We start from the raw sequence: 23,591 nt of genomic DNA on the forward strand, positions 1-23,591 counted from the left end.
CTCCCCTAGTCATTCTCCCTCCACCCCCCCCCCTTCACCATCACCACCCTCCTCCTCTCGCCGGGCCCCAGCCCGGGGGGCCGCGGGCCTGGCTCACCTCCAGCTCGGTGTCGCCGGGCTCGGCCACCCCAATGATCTCGCTGGGCAGCTCGGCCAAATCGGTGACCCGGATCAGCCCGTCGTGCAGGAAGATGGTCTCCTCCTTCACCGAAAGCCACTGGGCCGAGTCGGTGGCCGCCGCCGCCGAGGCGGCCGCCGGGGAGCCCATGGCGCGGGCGGTGGGGGGGCTCGGCAGCGCTGAGGCGAGGCGGGTCCCGCTACCCGCCCATGGCGGGGGCAGGGCGGGGGCAGGCGGGTCCCCAGCGGCCTGGGTGCCGGAGAGCCGGAGCGCGGCGGGCAGCAGAGAGGCGCGGCGCGTTGCCACCGCGGCGCCAGCGGGCCGGGGACCTGCGGGAGCCGCTGTGCCCGCTGCGCCGCCGCCGCCGCCGCGTCCCGCTCGCTCCTCACACACACAGGTGACAGCGCGACGCCATGTTGGGGGGGGTTGAGGGCTCTGAGGCGGGCCCGGCGTGCACCGCGCGAGGAACAATACACCCTTCCCCCCCACACACCCAGCGCCGCGGCGCCCCGCCCCCTCCCGCGCGGCGCCCCGCCCCCCGGCTCCGCCCCCTCCCCCCCGAGGCCTTCAGGGCCGCCCCGCCGCGGGCGCGGAGCTTCCCGCCTCTGAGGGGAGCTGCGGCCGCGCCCCGCCCCGCTCGTCCCTGGCGTCAGGGCTGCCCTCTCCCCTCACTCCGACGGCTGCTCCCCCCCCCCCCGGCGCCTCCCGTCACCCCGACGGCTGCTTCCCCCCCGGCGCCTCCCCTCACCCCGACGGCTGCCCCCCTCAGCACCTCGTGCCGGGAGAGGATCCCTTTTCCCTCAAGAGTTGCTCTCTTCAGCAGTCTGCGTCGTGGCGTGTCAGAGCCCTTCTGAATTTTAGCCTTTTCTCCCCTACGGACTGATCCCTCTTGGTCCCTCATCTCCCTTGCTTTCCTCTCCTTCAGCTCCCTGAGGGAACCCCGTGGCCTGTCGGGGAGTCTTTTCCTGAAGGAGCGTGCGCGAGCAGGTAGGTGCCCTCAAATCCATACCTACAGATTTGTAGTGAATGTGCCAGAAGGTGCTAAGCCAAAGTTTTGCAACATCACGATACGTGTGAGGGGGAAAAACAAAAAAAAGGGATCCAAAGAAAAATTGACACCTCTCTCTCTTTTATTCACTGTCATATAACCTTCCCCATTTTCTACCAGTCTAATTTCACACTCAGCTGACGCAATCCTGAGCCTGCTCAGAGAGGTGGGCACAGGCAGACGTACCTCACTGTTCAGCAGCATGTGTCCATGTGAAGCAAATCATGGTAATGAGAAAGACGTGGCGATAAAGGTTAAATATTTTTCGTGTGTACTTACTGTGGCGATTCCCATTGGAAGTGGCTGACCGCGCACAGCTGAACAGAGACGGAGCACTACAGATTTTTTTACCTGTTTGATCAGATTATTTACAGTAATATATTATTTGCATTATAACAAGTGTGCTGTGGTATTTGGGGAAAAAATGAATTAAAAGCTGTAGTAACATGAGATCTATTGCCAGTGCTGTATATCCTATTAAATCTTGTTGGGAAGAAGTATTTTTGCCATGTGAATGGACCAGCACTTAAGTCTCAACCCCCATGAATAATCTCTCTATCATTGGCTCAGCAGTGTGAGGATGCACACAACCGCGTAATTCTTGTTTAAGGTCAGTACAGAACACACGGGGTTCAAAGAAGTTCATAGAAGCAGTTTCTTACTGATCTGTGTGGTAACTCAGTACCCTGTGTTTGGTAGCATTTCACTACCGTTCATGTATTAGAGAGCAGAAGAGTCTCCAGGTTTGGTTTTATTATGGAAATAGATATTATTTTCCCTGGCACTAGAGATGCACACAGCTGAGAATGAGTTCTCATTTTTGAAAGGGGAGAGCTGGTATCGAATGCTTTTGTAAGAGAGAGGCAGTCCATGGGTATATATTATTTTTGGTCAAGACATGACACAGTCCGTACTTGGACACAATGGCTGCAGATGGATGACATATCCATAGATACGAAATCCACTGAGAGCCTCTCTTGGGAGCTCTCCTAGTAGTCAGAGAGAAGGCTGAGGTTTGAAGATTTCATGGCAGGTGGGAACTGGCAGCTGACTTCTGGCTGTTGAGATAAGCTGTGCTCACAAGGCCCCCTTGGAGAAGTAGGAAAGCTGCTGAGGTTAGATTAGTCGCAATATTTTATTACAAGGTAGTGGCTGGTGTTATTGTTTTGTTACCAGGGTAGGAATTTTACCTTGTTTTCATTCATTCATATAAGACAGGAATAGAGGAAGAGAGAGGAAAAGTAAGCGTGTATACGTTTTAGTGGGAGTAACGCTGAAAAAACTCATTCTGTCTACAGTTTTTCTAATACTGTCACTGTACCAGCTGAGTATCTTCCACAAAATCAATAGAAATAGCAGAGCTGGGAATAAAATAAGACGTTCACTTAACAAGCGACACTCATGCAAGAAAGGCTTGTCAACAGGAAAAACGTGCAATATTTCCTGGAGATGGCTGGGCTTTGGATGCATCTGTTATTCTCTGAAGGACTGTTTCAGAGCTGGGTAACCCCCAGCTGAAAGTTCTTTGTCTCCACCTCTCATATGCTCCCTCCAGGGCTTTATGGACTGCTTTATCCCAGAGGACTGTGGTTGTCACAGTAGCTCCCAGATGGAGAATCAGGGTTTGATATAGCTGTCGATTCAATCCGCTAATTGCTTTGAAATACAAACCAAGGCCTTGTATTTGAATAAGGAGCTGACTCAGAGCTCGAAGAGAGATGTGTGTAGCTCTGGGTGCGTTCATGCCAGGCCAAGCAGAGAAAAAGGTGTATGGTTACACTGTATACTGGCCAAAGTCTGTGCTTTGTCATTTGGGGGGTGGCAAACAATTTCTTGCAGCGCAGCCAGGCTCCAAGGATCCCGATGCATGTGTTTCAGCAAGAGGTAAGAAACCTGACCTGCCCCTGGAGTAAAAAGCAGGCCACTTCACTGTAAATTGGAGATGGTGTAGACGTTTTAGAAATCCCTTTTAGCCGTATTGGACTAGCTGAACACAAGAATTTTTTTACCATTTCAAATTTATTTATTTATTTATCTGCAGTTCTTCTCAATTTTAGAGGATTTAACAATCAAAGTTAAAAATCAGTTCTTGAATTAATATACAGTGCTAAATCTGAGAAATGTGTCCTGTCCTGCCTCAGTGCAAGTTAATAAGATAATTATTAGTAAACGTAAGATTCTCCTCTTCTGTTTCCGTATCCTATTTTCTTTTATTCCCCTCTCTTATGGAGCACTAAATTATTTTACATACCCACCATTCAGGAACTAACAGCATATTGTATGATCTATCAGCTTACATAACATGGAATGCTGCCATAGCTTTATACAAGAATTTTCAGTATTAAGGCCCTGATCCTGTAATGCATTCTGCAACTATAAAGCAGTCTGCCTGGCATCTGATACAGAAGACATTGTATAATATAATGACAAAATAAATATTATTCTTGTTCTGCATGTAACCAGAAAATGTCAGCCACTGTAACTTCAATGAAGCATTCAGAAGATTACTGCGATAACTACAAAGAAGCGTTGTACTACATTATAAGAGATGGTGTGACTTAAAAACAGAATAAAATAATTTTGTGACATAAATCACCAAGCCGAAGAAGTCAAATCCTTAACTTGTAAATAGGCTGGTACAGAAAATCAGTCTTTTACTTTAATTATTTTTGAGCAGATGGGTCAGTTGTCTACAGCTGGGTCCCTACTGCTTTCGCTGTATTTGTGTCTGCCTCGGGTGGCCAGAGTCTGGAATGATCTTTGTGTGGGGTCCCCACTCCTGGAGCTGATTGTGCCCTTATTCTTCCCTGTGCATTGCTGTTACAGAGATTTAGCATAGGATGTTCATGGTCTATGGGCAGAAATTCAGGCCTGTGAGCTGAAAATGGAAATTCACTATTCTTGCCTAGAAATGACTATTTGTCTATTATGTAATTTAATTTAAAGGCACATTGTCTTGGCCTCCAGTTTAATTTTATGTTAACACAGTTGTAATATGTGAGGGAAATAGTTTTCATCCTAAGGCTTTGCTGTATGTGTTTTCTGTTCATTTAGAAATGCCCATTTTTGCTTTAATGTCCTTTGTGGCACTAAAAAATGTGTAAAATAGAAGAAATAGCTGCTATTTTTATGTGATCTACAATAACCAGATTTCTGTACCCTGAATCCTAGCTCCTCTGCCTTATGTACCTAGTACATCTGATTTAGAGAGCCCTAGAGCCATCATTAATAATGCCACTATGCAAGGAATACTGGCATTTCTATGTTAACAAAAAAATAACTCGTTTCTCTTCATGCAAAACTTGGAAAGCACAGAGGTGGAAAAATCAGTATTTGACAGAGGAGAAAGGAGAAACTAAACAGTGTAATAAAATAATTTCAAACTTCTGAAATTAATTTCGATTGCAAAGGAAATATTCACATTTTTTCATTTTGACATATTAACAATAAACTCTGAATGAGGCTCTGACATAGCAAGGTAGGTAAGAAGAAGAAATAAAAAGAGATGTTGTTAAAATGAGTAGGGACAATTTTATTATAGGAAACATGAATATGAATCACCCTGCTGGCAAGCATAGCCTTAGCTAAAATGGACACGAAACAAATGTAAAGGCAAATTATAGAATCATAATAAAAAAAGGCTGGACTGTTTACTTAGAGGTCATTCAGTCCAGTCCGGTGACCCAAGGCTGGATCAACTGTAACTACACTACTTTTGACAAATATTTGTCCCATATGGAATGACAGAGACTCCATCTGCAGTCTCTTCCATTATTGAATTTTCTTCACTGTTAGAGAGTTTACTAATGCTTAATTGAACATGTGGTACTGTAATTTGAGCTTTTTAGTTTTTGTTCAAGCCATCGTAAGCATGGAGAGCAGTTTATTTCCTTCCCCTTATCTGCAGCCCTTTTCATGTGTGAAGGCTGTAACCACACCTTCTCTCAGTCTTCTCTGCTCTACATAACCCCGGTCCTTTCAAACTTTGTCTTAGTCACGTGTTCTAGAAGTCTGATCAATTTTGCTCTTTGGTATTTCCTCCAATTGGTCCACATCTCTCTCGAGCTGATAGTACTTCAGATAAGGCCTTAGTGCTAAGTGATTTGGAGGAATTACTTCCTATGTCTTCTGTGCAATGCTCCTGTTAAGTGTCTCAATATGATGTTTGCTTCTTCTGCAGCTGTATGCTATTGTTGACTCATATTCAGCTTATGAATGAAATAACAATTTACACTTTGATTCTGTTTGTGGTATTTCACATGCATAACACAAGAAAGCAGGAGTTTAGTGTTACTCTGGGTAATCTCATCTCTCACTTTCTTAGTCAAGAATTTAGTACAAGTGGTCTTTTTTTTTTTTTTTATGGAGGGAAATATTTAAATGCTGCCCATCAGTGAGGAAGAGTGGTTGGGAGATGAACAGATCCCTTAGCGGTTGTCCTGAATTTCTGAATCTCTAATGTCTCAGAAGACTCATTATTAATATCCCAAAATAGGTAGGTTTAAATACAGTTATTTGGTACTGTGTTAAAATTCAACTCCCTCAAAACTAGTGGAGTAAAATGAGGAAATAAATAAAAATCTGCTACAATGCTCTGCTCAGTATTGTAAAAGTATAAATGTAATAAGATGGATTTATACTATTCATACAAATTATTACAAGGACCACTTTATAAAGCATTTCACAGGGTTTGTGATAATAAATTGTCAAAATCCCTAATAGCTTGACTGAGATCTGAAGATGTTAAATTCAGTTTTCAAGAATCAATTACAAAAATGTTAGTTTTTTGATCAGTGTATGCTGCAAGATCTGTGGTGTTTTCTTCCTCTTGTAGAGTAGAGAAGTACTGTTTGACAATAGTATTGTAATGCTGAAAGTGGTCTGTATAGAGGTGGCTACTACTTGGACACAAATCCCAAATAAATCTTTCATCTGAAATACCTTGAGCTTCATATTTAATGCTTATTTTACATCAAGTTTTATATAAAACTCTTGGAAAGAAAAAAATGTGATAAACTGACTTTTTATTAGACTCTCCAGAAATAGTTTGGGTTTCTACGTTTATATATCTGTAATTTTCTATAATCTTCCATGTAGATTGGTTGAAATGTTAATCCTGCAGATCTCAGTGTTTGAGAGCTATTCATTGATAAGAAGAAAGAATTCCAGCTACTGACACAGAACTACTGATACAGACTTCTGTTTTTTTTCTTCTAGGGGCATTACTTTGTTGCTCAAAGATGTCCTTTGTTCTAGGCCAGACATCTAAAATATTCAATGCTGTGCTATTTTGTGTTAAAGAACTCGGCTTTGATTTTAGTTAAATCAGTATAAGTTCCATTTGGAGACACAACTCTATCGTAATTTAAAATCGTTGATAGTTAAGAAACGAGAATTGATCGGTTGAACATATTAAAGCTCTCCCATCTTGAAATTAAATATATTTTCATCCTCCACATTAAATAGTATGAACACAAACCGTTTTACTTCACGTTTGTATTTTAGAGAGAATGGCAATGTCAGTCATACTCAGTACATTGTGCAGAAAATTAGATGCATTGACCTCTTGATCATGCTGCTGTCACAGTGCAGCGCCCCAGTGTAAGAAGAGGCAAACAGGATGTTACCTCCCTGTCCAGGACTCCTACAGGTGATGGGTGTGGTAATCGGCCAGAATTTGTTTCTGATTCATTAGGCTCCCTGAAATGTTCATTCAGGATGATTGAAGCATGTTGTCAAACCTGCTGTCAGACTTCCTGGGGGAAGAGAAGGATGTTCACATCACCAAAGCCCTCATGGAAACGGGAAGTATGGGCCAGGAGCTGCAACTGCGTCACAAGGTGTGGAAGCATCATACTACTTACTGGTGCTGAGGAGGCAAGAGCTCCCTCAGGCCAGGCCACCAAGACTCTGCCCTGGGAAAACTACCCCTGCTGGTTAACTAGCTGGTTAGCTTCACTGGGTGGGTGTGCAGGCTAAGTTCAAGTTACTTTATATTGATCGAGAGCCCTCTTTTACAAAAACTTATGTCCCTTCGTTGCCTCTGCCAGGCCTCAGTTAAGTCTGGATCTGTCCTTTGGCAGGTTTACACAGCAGAGATCAGTACTTTAAATCTTGCATCTTTTATCAGAGGGAGTCTCATCAAATATCTTTGAATGTTGGTCCAGATTTTCTGGAGTGGCCTAACTCAGTCATGGCTCAGTCAGCTCCTTGGCATGTAGCAAGAGGAATGCAAAGTTCTGTAAAGCAGGGACAAAAGGCTGGCTGTACTTCAGCTTCTGTGTTTTTTGGTCACAGTCAGACAACATGGTTTTGCCTTTCTCCATCCCAGTCTGGAACTGTCAGAACCATACACAAAAATACGTGGAAGAAGTTTCCTAATCAGCATTTCCCCTTCACTCTCACTTTGGGATCAATAAACTTCATTGCCACAAAACCATGAATAGGGAAGGATTGTATCTACTTGTAAAGGTAGCTACCCTGTCTGAACTTGGCTAATTCTGTCAGACGCTACACAAGACTGTCACTTTTTTTTTTTCTTTTAAACGTTATGTTAACACTTGTACAGCTTATCGTGCCAGCAGTGCCTCACTTAACTGAACTAAAATGGTAATTAGAATTAAATGAAAAGACAGAAGAAGGGATACATAGACAGGCCAGTGTGCTCATATCCTTTGTGTTCTGGTGCAAGGATTTATTTCCCATGATCTGCAGATGTAAGACCAAGAAATGCATGAATTATCTACTATGAGTATTCTCTAACTTCTGTTTCTGACATAAATATCCCATCATGTCTATTTGTTTGGTATCTAAGTATTTTCCTCAGGCTTCAGCATTTTTCTGCTACACTGAATAATCAGCCCACCCTAACCAGATTTCATGCTATTTCAATTCAGGAGCTACTCTTCGTAAATGAGGATGCTTAGTTTTCCTCTGTGACAAAGCAGAACTAATCAAGAAAAAGAGATGAGTACATCTTGGCTTTTTCATTTTTGTTGATAAAAGCCTTGTCTCATTACAAGGAACGTTTTAGGAGTAACATAAATTACAAGTTTTCATGGCTTTTTGGAGTACAGGGAAGTGAAACTGTCTAGGAAAGCTTTGATGAATATTAGGCTAGTTTAATTTCATTCATGTAGCTCCATGTAAATCCATCATATGGTAAGGTTTAGAATATTTTGACACTGAGATTTAAAATACATAAATATAGCAAAATGAAATGCATGAATGGGTAAGTGGGTGGAGAGCTGGGATTACTATTACTGGCAAGAATCTGTCTATACTGTTTATTTTTTCTTATTATCTATACTTCCGTTGCAGCTGGAAGCATCATTCAAAGACAAAATCTTACTGTAATAAATGTTTTACAGACACAGAATAGAACTGCTTAAAAGCTAAACATGAAGCATCACCTAGATTGCTGTGTTTGGATTTCATCACTGCTTTTCAGGCTGGGGAAAGTCTTGATGGGAGCCATCAGACATCTTGAAAACACAGTCTCTGAGGGAAGCTTGAGAGTATGTTGTGTTTAGAGAAGAGAAAATGGATAGGAGAGACAGTAATAAAACAAAGAAGAAATAAACTGCTCTTAATAGGACAAAAATGGGCCTAACTTGCGGCTGATGAGATGTAGGGTAGATATCACAAAACATTTCATGTTGGTATGGCAAGTTCAGCAAGAGACTGAATTATCTTCTGAGGTTGTGGGATCTCTGTTAGTGGAGGGCTTTAGCAGTGTACTAGACAAATATCTGCTGGGTCTGATGGGCGCATAGCTGTTCCAGTGTACTAGACAAATACCTGCTGGGTCTGATGGGGGCATAGCTGTTCCCATGGTGCAGGATTAGATGGTTTCTCATAGTCTGTTTGCTACTTTCTATATTCTATTCAGAGTAATTTCCATACCCATAGTAGGGAGAAGGTAGAAGGACCTGTAGGAAGGAAAAAGAAAAAAGCATGTTTGGGGATGTCATGTAGTAGCTTGCACAAGGGGAGAAACAGAGAAGGAGGGAATGATGGAGGAATTACTCAAGATGGCAAGAAGCAAAATTGTGCCAGCTTGTTTCCATCAGCCGTGGTTTATAGGTGTTGTCCAGAGTGAGCTGCCTGGGACAGACATTTTTACATAAGTCTGAACTGCACTTGCCGTAAAGGAACCCAACCTGGCTGTGGTGCTTGGGTGCTCCCATACGGAAGTGTTAAAGAAGAAACATGCGCTTGGGCTGTTCAAAGGTCCCAGACAGGAAAATTACAGGGCCCCATAAGGGGAAGAGCATTTCTGCATATGGGATTTTACTTCCAGAGAAGGACCGTAGGGTAAAGTATATAAAAAATAAGCTAAAGCACAGGAGTGTTTAGTGCTTGGAAATGGCATTTTTATAGAATAATTTTTATCTGGCATTTCTTTAAACTTCTCAGTCAAGTAAATACTTGTTTATAATTTACTACAAAAGGCTGGAGCTGGCTTATTATGTAAATTTTAGATAAAGGTGTGTCAACCCTGATAAAAAATCTACTCAGTCACGTATGCTAAGTTAGTGCTATTGGGAATAAAAACCGCAATTCAATACATTTTATTCATCCAAAGATGACTTGCCTTCCATGAGCACATCCCTAAGTAAGTATAATTTGCCATGGTTTTATAAAAAAGAAGACAGTGACTAGAGAGTCTGAACGATAGGGCACAAAAGAGAGGAGTCGAAGCAAGATTTTAAATGAGGGTGCCTTTTAAACTTTTATTATTTTTATCTTTTACTTCAAATCCACAAATCAGTTCTGAGATCCTGTCGGGTCTTAATTAGCAGGTTTCCACAGGCATTGTAGCACTAACTACCCTTTTTCCTAAGAAAAGGAAGCCAGGTCAGTGAATCTGTGGCCTGAGAAAACACTTTACTGATTTTCTCTTCAGTGGTGACATGCATTCAAAACCTAAACTAAGACTGAAAGCCAGTAATTGAGAACTGAAGCCATGCAGTGTAAATTGGAACGCCTTCTCCTCCGGAGAGAATAATTTTGTTCTCTGTATGGCGTTGTGTTGCAGCTGTAAATGCCCGTATCTCCGAAGCTGTTCTTCCCTTAGTGTCTGCCTCCCCTTTCCTTCTTTCTTGAAATGCTTTTCCTGTTCTTTCCAGTAACTCTTTGCTATGTTTTCCAGCCAATGGTCTACTTTCAAAAGAAGACTGAGAACTGTTATCTGTAAAGCCACAGAAGGTGTGCAACTTGATGAGATATTAAGTGAATATGAGGGAGACATACAAAAAAGGATATAGGTGTCTACTGTGATTCTGCTGGTGTAGAGATGTTGGTGATTTATGTGTGAGAGGTAAGCCGAACTGCGTTTCTGCATGCTGCAGTCTTGCTACGCTCACTGTGACTCACCTGTTTTTCCCGCTGTTCCTTACAGCCAGATGGCATAAACCAGTAAAGCCAAATAATTCATCAGTCTACAGACTTGTGATAGACTGGTCCCCAGACGAGGCCAGGATGGTTGGAAGTCTTTTCGTGCTGCTACAGGTAGGACAGTTTCTTTGTTTGTAGTATTGAAGAGTTGAGTTTATAAATGCTGCAGCAGAACGTCAAGTGCTAATAAAATCCTGGTCTTGACAGGTAAAAATCAATCTTTTCTGAAATTGTTTTATAAACCTGTGTCTTTCTGCTTAACAACATAGCAGTGTTTCTTTAGAAAGAGCAACAGCACAAGTAGCTTGCAGATACAGCATGAAGAACAGTTAATTGCCCTTCAACAAAAATAACTCCATGAAGCAATCAATCAACAGAAGAATGGAGAACAGCATTGTTTGTCAATCATCCAAAGCCAACCAACTATTTGAAGGGCTATACTAGCATCACTGCTTTCATTGGATTACTGGTTCATAAATAGACAGCACCAGCCCAGCCTTTTACATGCAATACAGAGACCGAAATGAATATATTGTGCCTATTTGTGCCTATATTGTGCCAGATTGTTGTCATATGGGCTGTTCATTGCACATGACAAGCATACAAAAATGCCATTTCTTAGAATAGCTAGTCTGGCCAATCTTGGTTTGGTGGCCAATTGAATGGCATGAAAAGTTGCATTTTGGGGTGACAGAATGCAAAGAATGATAGAGATTCTAATGACTGTTCTTATAAACCCCTGAGGAGACAGCTGCACTGACTGGCTCGTGCTGAGACATCCTTACCAGGTACCTGTGAAATCAGCTATTATTTCAGCTAAGGCCAAGCCACAGCATTTTTGATGTCATTTGTATTATTTTCATTTTTTGATTCAAGCTGTTAGCCAGTTTGGAGATTAACGGGTTGTTTGTGTTAGAAGATAATTGCATTATGATGTTAGGCATTGCCTTGATGAAGTCCTGATTATTTACAAGGCATGCAAAAAGTCTTATTTCCCAGAGCATAGGATGAAACAATCCACAGGCTATTGCACACAGTACTTTGACCAAAAAAAAGCTCCCTCAAAGCCTTTTCTTGGATCCGCAATCTCAAAATCCAGTTTTTCTTTTTTCTCCCTGTGTGTTTCTCCCTAGTGTGTGCGTGTTTGTTTCTTGTCTTTCACTCGCACAGACACAAAGCTCCAGATTTCAAATGCCCTTTTTGCACTTGCTGCATCAGTCTAGAGGGAAACCTTTTGGACAATATGCAATGTACGGAAGTTTCACCATGTGCCTGTCATTTGCATAATAGTTGCTGTTGTTTCAGTTCTCTGATTCTAGAGGGGTGTTTGTTACCTTTTTATGCTTATTTTAAGGAACAGTCATGGTTATGCACCAACTTCAATGAAATTTGGTGCGACAGACAGACCTCCCTTTCAGCTTAGCGGGACGTTTACACCAGTAATTTGCATATTGCTTTTACCTAAACATCACCAGTGAAACGTTTTGGGTGTACATTATTCTTTTTGGGGCCTCGATACTAACCTGTTCAGAAAAATAACCTTCCTCCCTTGGATATCAAGAACATAAACTTGCTGCATAAGACTGTTTTTAGACGTTTTATCTTTGTATTTTAGTTCCTTGTGAAAATAAGCATTTTGAACAATAAGATACCATGTCTAACTCTTTGAGATATCTGAAAGCCTGAAGTTTAAAAACAATTACATCCTAAGTACATCTGTTAAGCAAGTGGGAAACCTCTAGGTCAAGTAGGACTGATAGATGAAGATGTAATTGCTTCTGTTTCAGTTTCCTGTTTTCCTCATGAGGTTGGTTTAAAGCCTTTTCTAGTGCCACATGGTTTTGGTTCTCTCTATCCTACTGACTTGCTCCAGTGGACTGGATAAATCACTTTACCTTTACACCTCATTTCTCAATGTTATAACAGCAGTTTTTACCTCTGCTGGGTGTCATGACACCAATGTACTAAGTGTACAGTACACTTAGTAATTGTAACTTAGTAATGTAAAGTAGGAGAAGTTGCTTATTATGATTATTAAAAAAATGCAGGCAAAGTGCTAAGCTAATTGAGAAAGAATGCAGAAACATAGAGATTCTAAATCTTTTAGCTGACTGTCCTGTACAAATATAATGGTCCAAGTTCTTCAGAAATGACATTGCAACTGATAAAGAGGACTATAAGAGCATTTATTTCTCATACCACCTGTGCCAGTCTTCAAAACCACACAATGTATTTATTTTTTAGTATTAAATCCTGATTTAATAAATTAAATTCTGATCTCAGTAGGGGAAGATATTTTGTAGATTAATGGATCAGTTTCTCCCGGTGTCACGCAAGCATACACTTTTCATTCTTTTATGTACTTTGCAGCATTGTCATGAATTGTCTGTCTTCAGAAGTTAAAAGCATTTGGCTTCTCAAGACCCAGCATGAGAAAGATTACTGCTGTTCTGCAGGTAGGTGAACACTGACCTCACTGAAATGAAGTTACTTGCTTAGGATCAGAAAATCAACAGAGCTGAGAAAAAAATTAGATTTCCTTAATCTCAAGTCATATCTTTACCACCATCCTTCCCCTCTTATCATCATTATTACTGGTAGTAAGTATTTACATCTGGTATTGCGTGAACCATGGTTAGCTCATAGAAGTTTCTAGCTGTATATATAAATCTATCATGTGAAATCATTTATACTGAGAAAGATAAATATTGAAATAACAGGGTTAAAACCAGGATAAAAAGAGCCCAAAGAGCCCGTTAGTTGACAAAAACATTTTTCTTGTCTTCATCTGCCAGAGGGTGAAACTGGTCTGATATAAATTTAAAAAAAAAGAGAGAGAAAACAACTAAACAAGGCAAGAAGTTGCATGCTTGTTTAATGGCAAACATGTTAAATTCCACATATAACCATTATGGACTAACCCCCTTGTATGACTGACTCAGTGCAAATGTTGACTACAGCCAGTGAGGCAGGCTCACTTTGTTCAGTTAATGGCTTCCTGAACAATAAGGAGAAAAAACAATGAGAACTGTTATGAATAAGATCCTCATAAAATGTGGGTCTAATTGCTCTAATTGCTTAAACAATATGAGTTGTCAAGTGCCCAGCGCAGACTGTAATGTAGGAGAACCGGAGAAATCAAATTAAGAGGTATGCAGTTTACCTTTTCCTGCATGCTCACGTTCTCACCCAAATCACTGGGAACTTTAGGTGCTGTCTCCATACCAGAAGAGGAACAGTAGCACTCAAAACTGCACCCATAATATTGTCATTTATGTGAACTGCTACTTCAGGACAAAGGTGACAGGAGAAAGTATAGTGGTGTTCACGTGACTCTTCTATGTAGTTCTAGATCTCTCAGACTAAGCTGTCCTCGTGTCCATGTTTTAACAGAGTGGAAGCGTCTGATAAAAATCTTATGAGCCACTACTTCTTGGTATTGGTATCAGGTACTACTTCATCCTCTGAAAGGCACAGAAAAATTGTATGATTTCTTATCCATATAGAACCTTAAGAGAACTCAGAAATGCAAACTTTGTAGCAAGCCAGGGACAGGGCAAAACTCTGCTGTCCTTTTTCAAACTGAGTAGGATAATTGTTCACCTGAAGTTTTAAAGGCTGGTTGGAATACTGGTTTTTGTTAACCTTATTAAAATAAAGAGAGAGCAAGAAGACCTCTTCACTGAAAGAACAGAAACAAAATGTACTGAAAGGAGGATGTATGTGGAACAAATTCTGTAGTAAAATCTACTCAGATGGGGTATCTAGTGCTTGAATCATTTAAAATGAGATGGGACTCAGCAGTTACAGAACAGTGAAAGGAGCTATCTTGCATTTGCCTAGGGCAGTTCTTCCTCATGAACGGCTTCTCAGCTGATCTTTCCTACATCTTCTGTGGTAGCTAAAGCAGAGCTTTTTCCAGGTGCTGAAGATAAACAAACTGTCTATTTAGTTTTTTCCCTAATGTGCTTGTGGGGAGACCCCAGAATGGCTTTTTGCAGAAGTGGGGTTGAGTATACCTCTGGCAAGAGTTCTGCACACTAGGAAGTAGAGGGAGGGCTGGGATAAGATAGAAACGTGGAGGGGGGAAAAGGTTCAGCTGCCCCCTGGGTGACAAGGCACTTTCTACCTGTCTGAAGCATAGGTGAACTAAGCAGCTGATCACCAGACATGTGGCATATTTCAGCAAAAAATTTGATCCTTCCTCCAGCACTTGGCCAAAATGGTATCAGCCATAGTGTTTGCTCTTTATGAAGGATAAGAACAAGTGTATCTAACCTGAAATGCCAAAAGGTGGCATTCTTCACAAACCTGGTACTGGAAAGGACTTTGTCTTGCAACTGAGCTTCTGTTTTTAAGGCTCCTAGTCCTAGAAGCAAAACTAACATCTGACTCCCCGAGACTGCCGATAAACAACATGGTAGCTGGGACTGGGATGCAACCTCTCTAGGCTGGACTGAATCCACTAGGTCATTTCACAGGGGCAGCTAATAGGTAAAAATAGGTGCCGGTGGATAACAAAGCATCACATCTTATTACCAATTCCCTGAGAAAGCCAACATCCTTCTGTCTTTCCTCTCAAAAGGATGCTTTATTCTAATTACATATCACTTTATTAGGCAGCTGAAGCAAAGAGCACATTTGATGCTAATGAAGTGCTGCTGTGGTTGGAGTCTGTAACTATTTTTGGACCTGCACATCTCCAGCACTTTTGATTGGGTGGCTGGGGCTTTGGATGTCTCTAGCTTCTTCTGTGGGGGATGCTCAGTGAAAAGCAATGACTCAGCTAGCCAGGACTGCAGAACTGTTTATATGGCTCAGATTGTGAAAAGCTGCGGGACAGCAACAATGCACAAAAAAGCTCTTTATTTGGTGGAAGTATTTTCCAGGTAGTGGACAGTACTATCTAGATTGAAAAATCCTTCTGAATATTCACATTGTTTCTGGGTTGGTCATCTGTACAGTCTTTGCTTTTTCTCTTTTCCATCCTCCACCTCAGAGCATTTAAAAAAAAAAAAAAAAAGCGCCGGATTTCACAGAACTCAAGGGAAATAGTTTAGAGGTAAAGAGCGAGACAAATCACAACTCTGCATAGGCCACTTTTTCCTATGAAAGATGAGGGCTTTGCTGTCTCTTCCATTTTCTGCAGCAAAGCCTGAGGAGCTACTTGGCACTGTAAAGCCATGATTCGGTGTTAAAATTTTACTTAACAGCTAGCACCCCCAGAAGCAGGCCTGCTCCCACGCCTCTTAATGCTGACACCAACACTCATCTGGTCCCATAGTGACTCAGTTCAGGCATCTAAACAAGCACAAAAACACCCATTCCTGCCTCTCCCTCCCTCCCTTGTAGGGCTACATAAGCTGTTGGGTTAGCTCCTGGCTCACCACCAGACAAGTGATAGTACTGGTGCGAGGGAGGCAATGGTAGTACCCGAGACCACTTTTCTCCGGACCTATTAAGACAAATGAACTGTATTACCAAATCACATCCTGTCAGCATATTGGGAGTCAAAGCCTCCCCATTCAGTCACCAAAGTTAATTGTTCTGAATGTCGTTTCATGTATTCTGATACATGAATAAGGAATGTGTTAAGAGTAACCAATAATTATAGAAAATACCATTCTATCTAAATGCCTAATTATTCTAAGACTAACCCATGGGGCTATTTTGTTACTACATCTTCCCCATTCCCAGAGCGTTCTCTCAGAGGGGAAGGGAGTAACAGAGGTGCATTAGCACCTCTAAAGTCTTCCCTTAGAGTAACTGTGTGACTGAATCACAGAATGGTTGAGGTTGGAAGGGACCCCTGGAGATCATCTAGTCCAACCCCCCTGCTCAAGCAGGGTCCTCTAGAGCATGTTGCCCAGGATCGCATCCAGGCGGGTTAATCTTGATTTGCAGACTTGTAATACCACAAACAACTATATGCTATGTTCGATCAAGCAGCCTCCTTTCTATTGTTGAACTTTTCTTCCAGTTTAAGTATTCCCATGTACAATTTGTACGTTAACTTTAGCAAGCTTTTAAAACCTATTGGGTTAAGATCTTGGTAATATCAGTAAACATCTTTCCTGTATTAGTAATTAGCAAAGTACAAGCAATAAGATGCACGTGACACTTCTATATCTTTTTAGGGTTGATTTATGTAAACAAGCCAGTCCCCTCACCGCAGTAGAATCTCTCAACTTAAGAAACCTCTGACTATACCCGTTATCCACCAAACCACATACAACAGAAGATGCAATTCATCACGTAGGTCTGAGGACCATGAAAGATAAATAAATGAAAGAACATCTTCCCAGAGCACAAGGCAGAACCTAGCATAGAGCAGCATGACACATACCCCCAACTGGCAGGCCAGTTGTTACGCATTTGGACAGAGCCTGCTCGTTGGCTCCCTCTGCTGAACCACACTAACATTTAATCTGAAACATCAAGAGGAAGATGGTTGGAAGGGTGATCAGTGCTTTATACTTCTACACTGTCTTAACGCCAGCCAGCGCTAGCTAGAAGACAACCGCTGCCTCTCAAGTGGGAGAATCCACTCAGCCAAGTATTCTGCAGCTGTCTGTCTTGTTTCATCAGCTCTGGAGCACAGGCAGCCTGACCCCTCCTTCCCTTTGAATGCTCTGGTGGCTAGTATGTGACATGTTGCAGGCTTTCCCCTCCCTTTTCTAGCCCTTCTTTTCATGAAGCTTGTATGATTTTGATGAAATCTCTACTCTATCAAGTTTGACCCCGTTGGCTACTTTCAACTAAGAATTAATGGGAAGACAGATGGTGCAGTTATATAAGCCTTGTTTCCTGCATAAGCCTGGCTAAGAGCGAGCTCAAGTGCGCCAGATCTGTTAATATGTACATCCTTAGTTTTTGTAAGAGCAGAGCTATTGCTACCAAGGTGTCATCTTGCAGATATCTGAACTGTTCCCAGAGGAAGGAACCAGACAGGACTAACTTTCTCACTTTCTGCTAGTTTTTAAAGGTAGTGAGTCTCAACTGAGCAATTTTTCCCCCCAAGTCTCCCAGGGTAGAAGCAGGCTTGCCTTTGACAGTTTTTATTTTTAACTCATTTCTGAAAGTACAGAATTAAGAATCATGCTCTTGGTTTTTGCTCTAAGCAGGTACTGCTGTGGCAGGTATTCTTTTTTCTAACTACAAGCGCTACAGCCCACAAAGGTAACCAAAGAGCAGGAAAAATACAGCATTTGGGAGGGGAGTTGCATTCCAAGTACTGTTATGATTCCAGGAACATTAAACAGTTATCCGCAAAACTTGGGAGTATCCACAGTGTTCCTACTTCAAAATGCAAGGCATAGCTCTAGAAATGCCTCTAAAAGGTTTGCTGAGGTTGTTCATAGATGGACAGATCAAAGCTGTTCAAAGATGCCATCTCGAAATTGTATATATTCTTTAAAATGCTAAAGAGTTACACAGTGGTGGCTTGTTGCTAAAACTTAGTTCTTCATGCAAGATACCTGAAGCATAAGGTACAAACAGCATTAAGGGTGCAGAGAACTACATTAGCACAACAGCCGAGCTAGATGTTTATTCTGCAATTCATCATGATGGAGAGTTAATCGAGCCTTTGTATATACTCTATTACCAAAAAAGGATTTTCCATCGGGAACTTATTCATAGTTAAGGAATCTGAAATTCAACTGCTCATTCTTTACTGTTTATGCTAACTAGCAAAATCTCATCCACTCAAAACGCTGGTTACCTACAGTGTCTCACTACTTCACACCACAGTTTTCCTATTCTTTAGAGGATCTGCACGTAGGATTTGCACAGCACACACTACTGTGAACTGCAATGAAGACACCAGAAATTCTTGCATTTTTCCCCTCAAATTTAATGCGGTGTTTTCAGAACAATTAGAACACCAATTTGTGAGGATAAACTCCATTTGAGAGAGAAAATGTAGACCGCAGGTACCCACGGAGCTGAGGCACCTTCTTGATTCTTGCCAGGATCTGTGAATCCACTGCCTTCTGGTCTGACTTGCGTTGCTCCGTTATCTCATATTTCTAGAAAGAACACGGAATAATATTAAAATACTTGCAGAATGACTTCAGACTCATCTCTGGAGCTAAGAGTTCAATGCAAGCCCTGAGCTCTTGGCACCTCAAGAAAGCTTCTCTGCATTTGTTCTAAATATGGGAAAGGTGGTAGGAGACCGGAGATGGCAGAGGGGACTGAAGCCACCGTTTGGCTTAGGTTACAGATGATCAGAGCCAGCAGCACACTGTTGGCAACATCAAAATAGCAAAGGTGTTTCGCAAACAAACAAAACCCACCAATATTCAATTAGATTAACCATGGCTGCTATTCTGCTAAAGGTAGAAGCAAGAGAGTGCCCTATTAATTCATTTTAATGGCATTACCTCACTTTACTGAAGACCACTTAAATGAAAATTAAAATTGTCCGTTTGTTTCACAAAATTTTCCCCCTTCCAGCCTGGCTTTAAGTAACAAGGACACGTGCAAAGAACGATCAACTGAATTCCTTACTTCTTTTTCAGTGTCAAAGATCTCGCCTTCCTGGTGCTTGGGCTTACGCAGCCTCTTCTTCTTAAAGTATGCATCAGTAAGATGTTTGGGAATTCTCACTCCAGTGATATCAACCTTGGTAGATGTAGCGATAACAAATTTCTGATGGGCCCTACGCAGAGGAACACGGTTGATAACCAAGGGTCCTAAAGGCAAAAGAAAGAAAAGATACAAAAGGTCATCTTTTTTGGCAACAGCCACCACTTCTAAGGTTGAAGTTCTGTGGCGTATAAGTTTTACGGAGATGCTCACAGTTAAAATCTGAACAGTCAAAGCCCTTCTCCATGGCTGACCAAAAGGCTGAAAGATGCTTCCTGATCTATTCCAGATTTTCAAACTTTCCACCTCCCCAAGATTCACAAACATGATTCCACATAGTCAGATGAACACATACCTTGCCAAACCATCCATATAGCAGTCTCCAACACTACCGATACCAGAAACAAAGTTGGACTAAAAACGGATTTGACTAAAAAAAAGTTTCTTACCTGTAACAAGCAACAGGCCAGTAGCAAGCTGCTTCAAGAAGACCACACGCTGAAAAGAGATGTGACATTAGTCCTCAGGTCCAAGCATTACATCTTCTTTGATGCTTGGGAAATACTGCAACCAAACTGGGACCGTGTCTACACTCAGCCCATATTACTGGTACATGCATTGACAAAGCATCGAGGCACAGATGTAACTATACTACATGAGGGGCAGCCATCCACATAAGCCACGCTATAAATGTTTCACAAAGGGCAATTCTGCCAGCGTTACTGCATCTGTGACAGACTGCAGCTCTCTATATGCTTCACCATTTAATACTGAGCAAAGCCAATTAGTACATTGTCAGATCTTTTGCCTATTCCTGCACATTCTACAGTATGGTGAGACAGCAAAACTGTCACTCAGCTTCTCTGAGGACCCAAGTAAAGGCAAGAACTAGATTAAAAAAAACAGAAGGGGATCACAATATATCATCAGACCTGTCCCACACTGGGATTTTATCTCTTTCTGATCTAGGATGCTAGGTTTCCTTCCCTGAACAGCATTCTTTTAAGTGATGTGACAGTGAAGCTGAAGAACGCAAGGAAATAAAGGGTGTCAGTTAAGACCTGCTAGTAAACGTCATTAAGACATGCAACACAGCTTAATGTAACAATCGAGTGTTATCTTCACAATTCAGATTAGGAATAAAAATTCAATTCTTTCTTTGCAATAGCTGGTCAAAGACAAACTTTTGGCCTCGCTGCTACAGTAATAAAAACAGGCATTAAATCTGCTATTATGCAACCCAAAATTAGTGTAACACGAATCTACACACTTTTTGCATTACAGCAAGACTCCCTTAACCTTGTCAGAACAACTGGATTAGCCTGTCTTATTTCCAGCTTTGTATAGTAGGACATTTCTTTAGAGACTATTTCCCTTAAAGGCAGGACAGGAGAAAGCCATCTCTACAGAGTTCACAGAACCTAATTAGAGTTGCAAATTCCTTTCTTCTGGGGGCTGGAACAGCATCCCATGAAATCAACTGGTACATTCGAGTTGCCTCTGCTTATTCAAAGAGATTTCAGCACAAAACTGCTGCAAAGCCACCATGAGAGCCATGACAAGAACATGGAAGAAGTTCCAGGTTACCTTGCCTCTATGACGACCAGTCAGAAGGATCAGAACAGTTCCTGGAGTAATAGAGGCACGCAGCTTCCTCTTGTGTTGACAAAAGGGCTTTTTGCCATGACTCAAAAGTTTGCGAGGAACATCCTCAGTTGGATAGTATCTTGGCTAGAAAAAAAGGAGCAAAATATTTTAACCACCCCATATCCCATGGGATAGCCAGCTTTCACTACAATTTCAATTATTACCCCAAAGATGATCTTTCTGAAAGATACCTTTTGCTGCTTATGGCACTTCAGGAAAATACTGAGTATTTTCTTTCAAGTTACATAGCTGCAAAAATTAAGACCAACGCTGTTTTTCTAAGCATTCTTCCAATTCAGTGCAGCAATACAGATGGCAGAAGATGACCCGCTCTTGCCTGCTAATCAAGCTTTGAATTACAGGCATGTCTCCAGGGAACTAGAATCAATAGAGCTGTTATCCCAAGGAGATAACTGGAAACTGTTCACTGTTACATGGCAGGGGTTGAAGCTCTTGCTGGGTGCACTAGGACTGCTAGGTTACGCTATCCAAGATGCACATCGTCTAGACGAGATTTACACAAACACAGTACACATAACAGCCCATAGCAGCCTTAACTGCGAGCATCTGAGTTCATCAGCACAACTCATCATCTGCTGAGAGCAAGCTTTTTCCCTGGCACGTTCTTACCATTTTGCGGACTTTAACCACACGGCTGCCTCCATTCTTATCTCCACCAACTGGTTTGGTGATGGTTGCCGGTGGCTTTTCTTTCTTTTTCTTTTCTATCTGTAGGCAGAGAAAAAGGGAACGCAAAGAACATTTCAAACCAAAGTCACTCTGAAAAGCTATCAGACAGTACGCTTATTTAAACACGGTATTTCTTGTCCATCTACCTTTGTTTCTGGAGCAGTGTACTTGCGCTTGTACATTGCTTTTCTGGCATACATAGCTGACCGGGAATACCTCCCGATTCCCCGGGCCAGTACAGGGTTGCGGCTGGCATGATGCTTCTTAGGCTTCCTTGTCTTCTCGCGTATTTTCTTCTGGCTTGCCTTCTTCTCACCTGGTTTACTCTCACCTGCCTTTTTATCACCTGCCTTCTTCTCACCCGCCATCTGTGGACCCAAGTAAAATGGAAATTTTTGTGTATTATGAGGCACGCAGAGAAAACATTAACATTGCAAAAGACAAGGATTGGAAATAAAACCTTTAAACCATTCCACTATTTCTCAGGCACCTTTTACAGCAAATCAAGACACCATGGAGTCAAAAACCATCCTGTTTGCTGCCTGTTGGCCCACAACGCAAAAGGCTCTTCTGCACTAATTACACCAGCTACCCATTCCCTCGATACATCCAAACCCTCGAATCCAGAAAGCCCAAGAAGAGGCACACGCACGATGAGGTCGCAGCCACACGGTGCTCGGGACTCCCCCAGAGCTCGGGCCCCGGGGAAGGCTGCCGAGCCCCACCCGCAGGGCGGGCCCCAGCCGGACCCGCCGCGCACGGCCACATCACGGGGCTACGCCTGCTCTCCCCGGGCCCCGGCGCAGCCCTGCACCAGGGCCTGCAGGGCTCCGTCTCCCGGCCGGGTCCCAGCGCCTCCCGCCAGCTCCGTCCCTGCCGGCCGCGGCCCGTCCCAACCTCCGCGCTCCGCCGCGGCCTAGCCGCAGACAGCTGGCCCTCCCACCGCCCCCCCCTCCTCCTCCCCAGCCCCCGTCAGCCCTCACCCGCGCCCCCCGAGGGCACCCGGCCAGACCCCCGGGCCCAGAGCAGCCTGCCGAAGGCAGATGGCGGCAGATAAGGCCCGCCGGGTCCCGGCCCTGCCCGCCGCCGCTCCGCCATTCTTACCTTCCGGGGAGGGAAAGGGACTCACATCCGGGCCACCGCGCCCTAAAGCCAGCGCAGCGCCTGACGTCAGCGCGGCGGCCGCGGAGCACGCCGGGACTTGTAGTCCGGGGAGGCCGGGAGCGGCCGGGGTCTCCCAGGTGGCCGAGGAGGGGGGGACAGCGGGAGGGGCAAGGGCAGGCGGCGGCCGGGGGGCGGAGGGGGCGGCCTCGGCGGCTCCGGGGTGCCGCAGCCCGCGAAGTCGCATCTACTTTCTGTCCTCGGACATCGCATCCCCCCCCCCCCCCCGAAGGCGCTCCCGGGGAACGGGGCTCCGCACAGCCACCCCGGGGGGGGGAGGGGGCGAGCGCTCCCTTTTAGGGAGCCGGCGGACGCCCCGGGGGGGGGGGGTGGAGTCGGTGGCGCGGGTTGATGACGCGTGAGGGCTGCGCCGCGCTCTGTGCGCCTTCGGGGCCTGGAGGCGGCTGTTGTTCGCGCTCCCCCTCAGGGCGCCCCTAGGCCGCGGCCCCCATGTGAGAGGCGGCCGTCGAGGCGGGGGCGGCCGGGCTGCACCGCGACCCGCCGGCGCCGTGGGAGAAAATGACATCGCGGAGGTGAGGCGGGGCGGGGAGCGGTGCCGAGCCTGGCGGCGGAAGGTGGGGGGGTGGGGGAAGAGGGTTGGGGGCTGCCTCTCCGCGGGGCCGCGGCCCCTCAGCGCCCGCCGTGGCGGGGGCCGCCGGGCTCCGTCGCCGCCTCGGCCAGGCCCCCCCTCCCCCCCCCAGCCCCGCTGCCTGCAGCCGCTTCCCCGACAGACCGCGGCGGGGTGGCCCCAGTGCGGCCGCTGCGCGGGTCCGGGCCTGGCCCCCGCCGCGTTTCGCCCTGCCCGGCATCTCGGCACGGGGGGGCCCCCCGGGGCTGGGGGGGGGGGCGCGGCTGGCCTCGGGTCCCGTCGCCCGCCGTGCAGAGGCTGGCGCTGCCGCCGGTAGCAGTGGCGTTTGCAGCCCCCTCCCCGTGCCT

The 23,591-nt window shown here is 44.2% G+C and overlaps 3 protein-coding genes and 1 long non-coding RNA gene across 10 annotated transcripts in view; 2 read left to right on the forward strand and 2 right to left on the reverse strand.

The window, feature by feature from the left end:
- Nucleotides 1-376, reverse strand: part of HECTD4 (HECT domain E3 ubiquitin protein ligase 4) — a 78,058-nt gene extending 77,682 nt beyond the window's left edge. For 3 of the 4 annotated variants that reach the window (XM_068911429.1, XM_068911427.1, XM_068911428.1), the window contains exon 1: nucleotides 98-340. In XM_068911429.1, the coding sequence (XP_068767530.1) occupies nucleotides 98-268 (171 nt within the window). In that variant the 5' untranslated portion in view covers nucleotides 269-340. Of the gene's footprint in view, nucleotides 1-97 lie in introns of all 4 variants that reach the window. The other variant, XM_068911430.1, reaches the window with a different exon arrangement.
- Nucleotide 377: 1 nt separating this feature from the next.
- On the forward strand, nucleotides 378-13,021 carry LOC104145596 (uncharacterized). Of its 2 annotated transcripts, XR_011135158.1 has the most exons (5): nucleotides 378-515; nucleotides 1,044-1,105; nucleotides 10,321-10,488; nucleotides 10,570-10,679; nucleotides 12,936-13,021. It is a non-coding gene; the product is annotated as an uncharacterized lncRNA (long non-coding RNA). The 2 variants fall into 2 exon arrangements; XR_694380.2 differs by lacking the exon at nucleotides 378-515 and having other exon boundaries at nucleotides 679-1,105.
- Nucleotides 13,022-18,396: 5,375 nt separating this feature from the next.
- Nucleotides 18,397-22,971, reverse strand: RPL6 (ribosomal protein L6). 2 transcript variants are annotated; one of them, XM_068911435.1, is made up of 7 exons: nucleotides 22,599-22,971; nucleotides 21,641-21,862; nucleotides 21,435-21,533; nucleotides 20,745-20,888; nucleotides 19,607-19,655; nucleotides 19,080-19,264; nucleotides 18,397-18,595 (listed from the first exon to the last, which is right to left on the reverse strand). In XM_068911435.1, the coding sequence occupies exons 2-7, from the start codon at nucleotides 21,860-21,862 to the stop codon at nucleotides 18,443-18,445; spliced, it is 852 nt and encodes a 283-aa protein (XP_068767536.1). In that variant the 5' UTR covers nucleotides 22,599-22,971; the 3' UTR covers nucleotides 18,397-18,442. The 2 variants fall into 2 exon arrangements, with proteins under 2 accessions (XP_068767536.1, XP_068767538.1); XM_068911437.1 differs by having other exon boundaries at nucleotides 22,478-22,603.
- A 6-nt stretch (nucleotides 22,972-22,977) lies between these two features.
- PTPN11 (protein tyrosine phosphatase non-receptor type 11) overlaps nucleotides 22,978-23,591 on the forward strand; it is a 31,446-nt gene continuing 30,832 nt past the window's right edge. For both annotated transcript variants that reach the window (XM_068911439.1, XM_068911440.1), the window contains exon 1: nucleotides 22,978-23,188. In XM_068911439.1, the coding sequence (XP_068767540.1) occupies nucleotides 23,175-23,188 (14 nt within the window). In that variant the 5' untranslated portion in view covers nucleotides 22,978-23,174. The remainder of the gene's footprint in view (nucleotides 23,189-23,591) is intronic.

The sequence above is a fragment of the Struthio camelus genome, chromosome 17 (genome assembly GCF_040807025.1).
Source record: "Struthio camelus isolate bStrCam1 chromosome 17, bStrCam1.hap1, whole genome shotgun sequence".
Taxonomy (NCBI): Eukaryota; Metazoa; Chordata; class Aves; order Struthioniformes; family Struthionidae; genus Struthio; species Struthio camelus.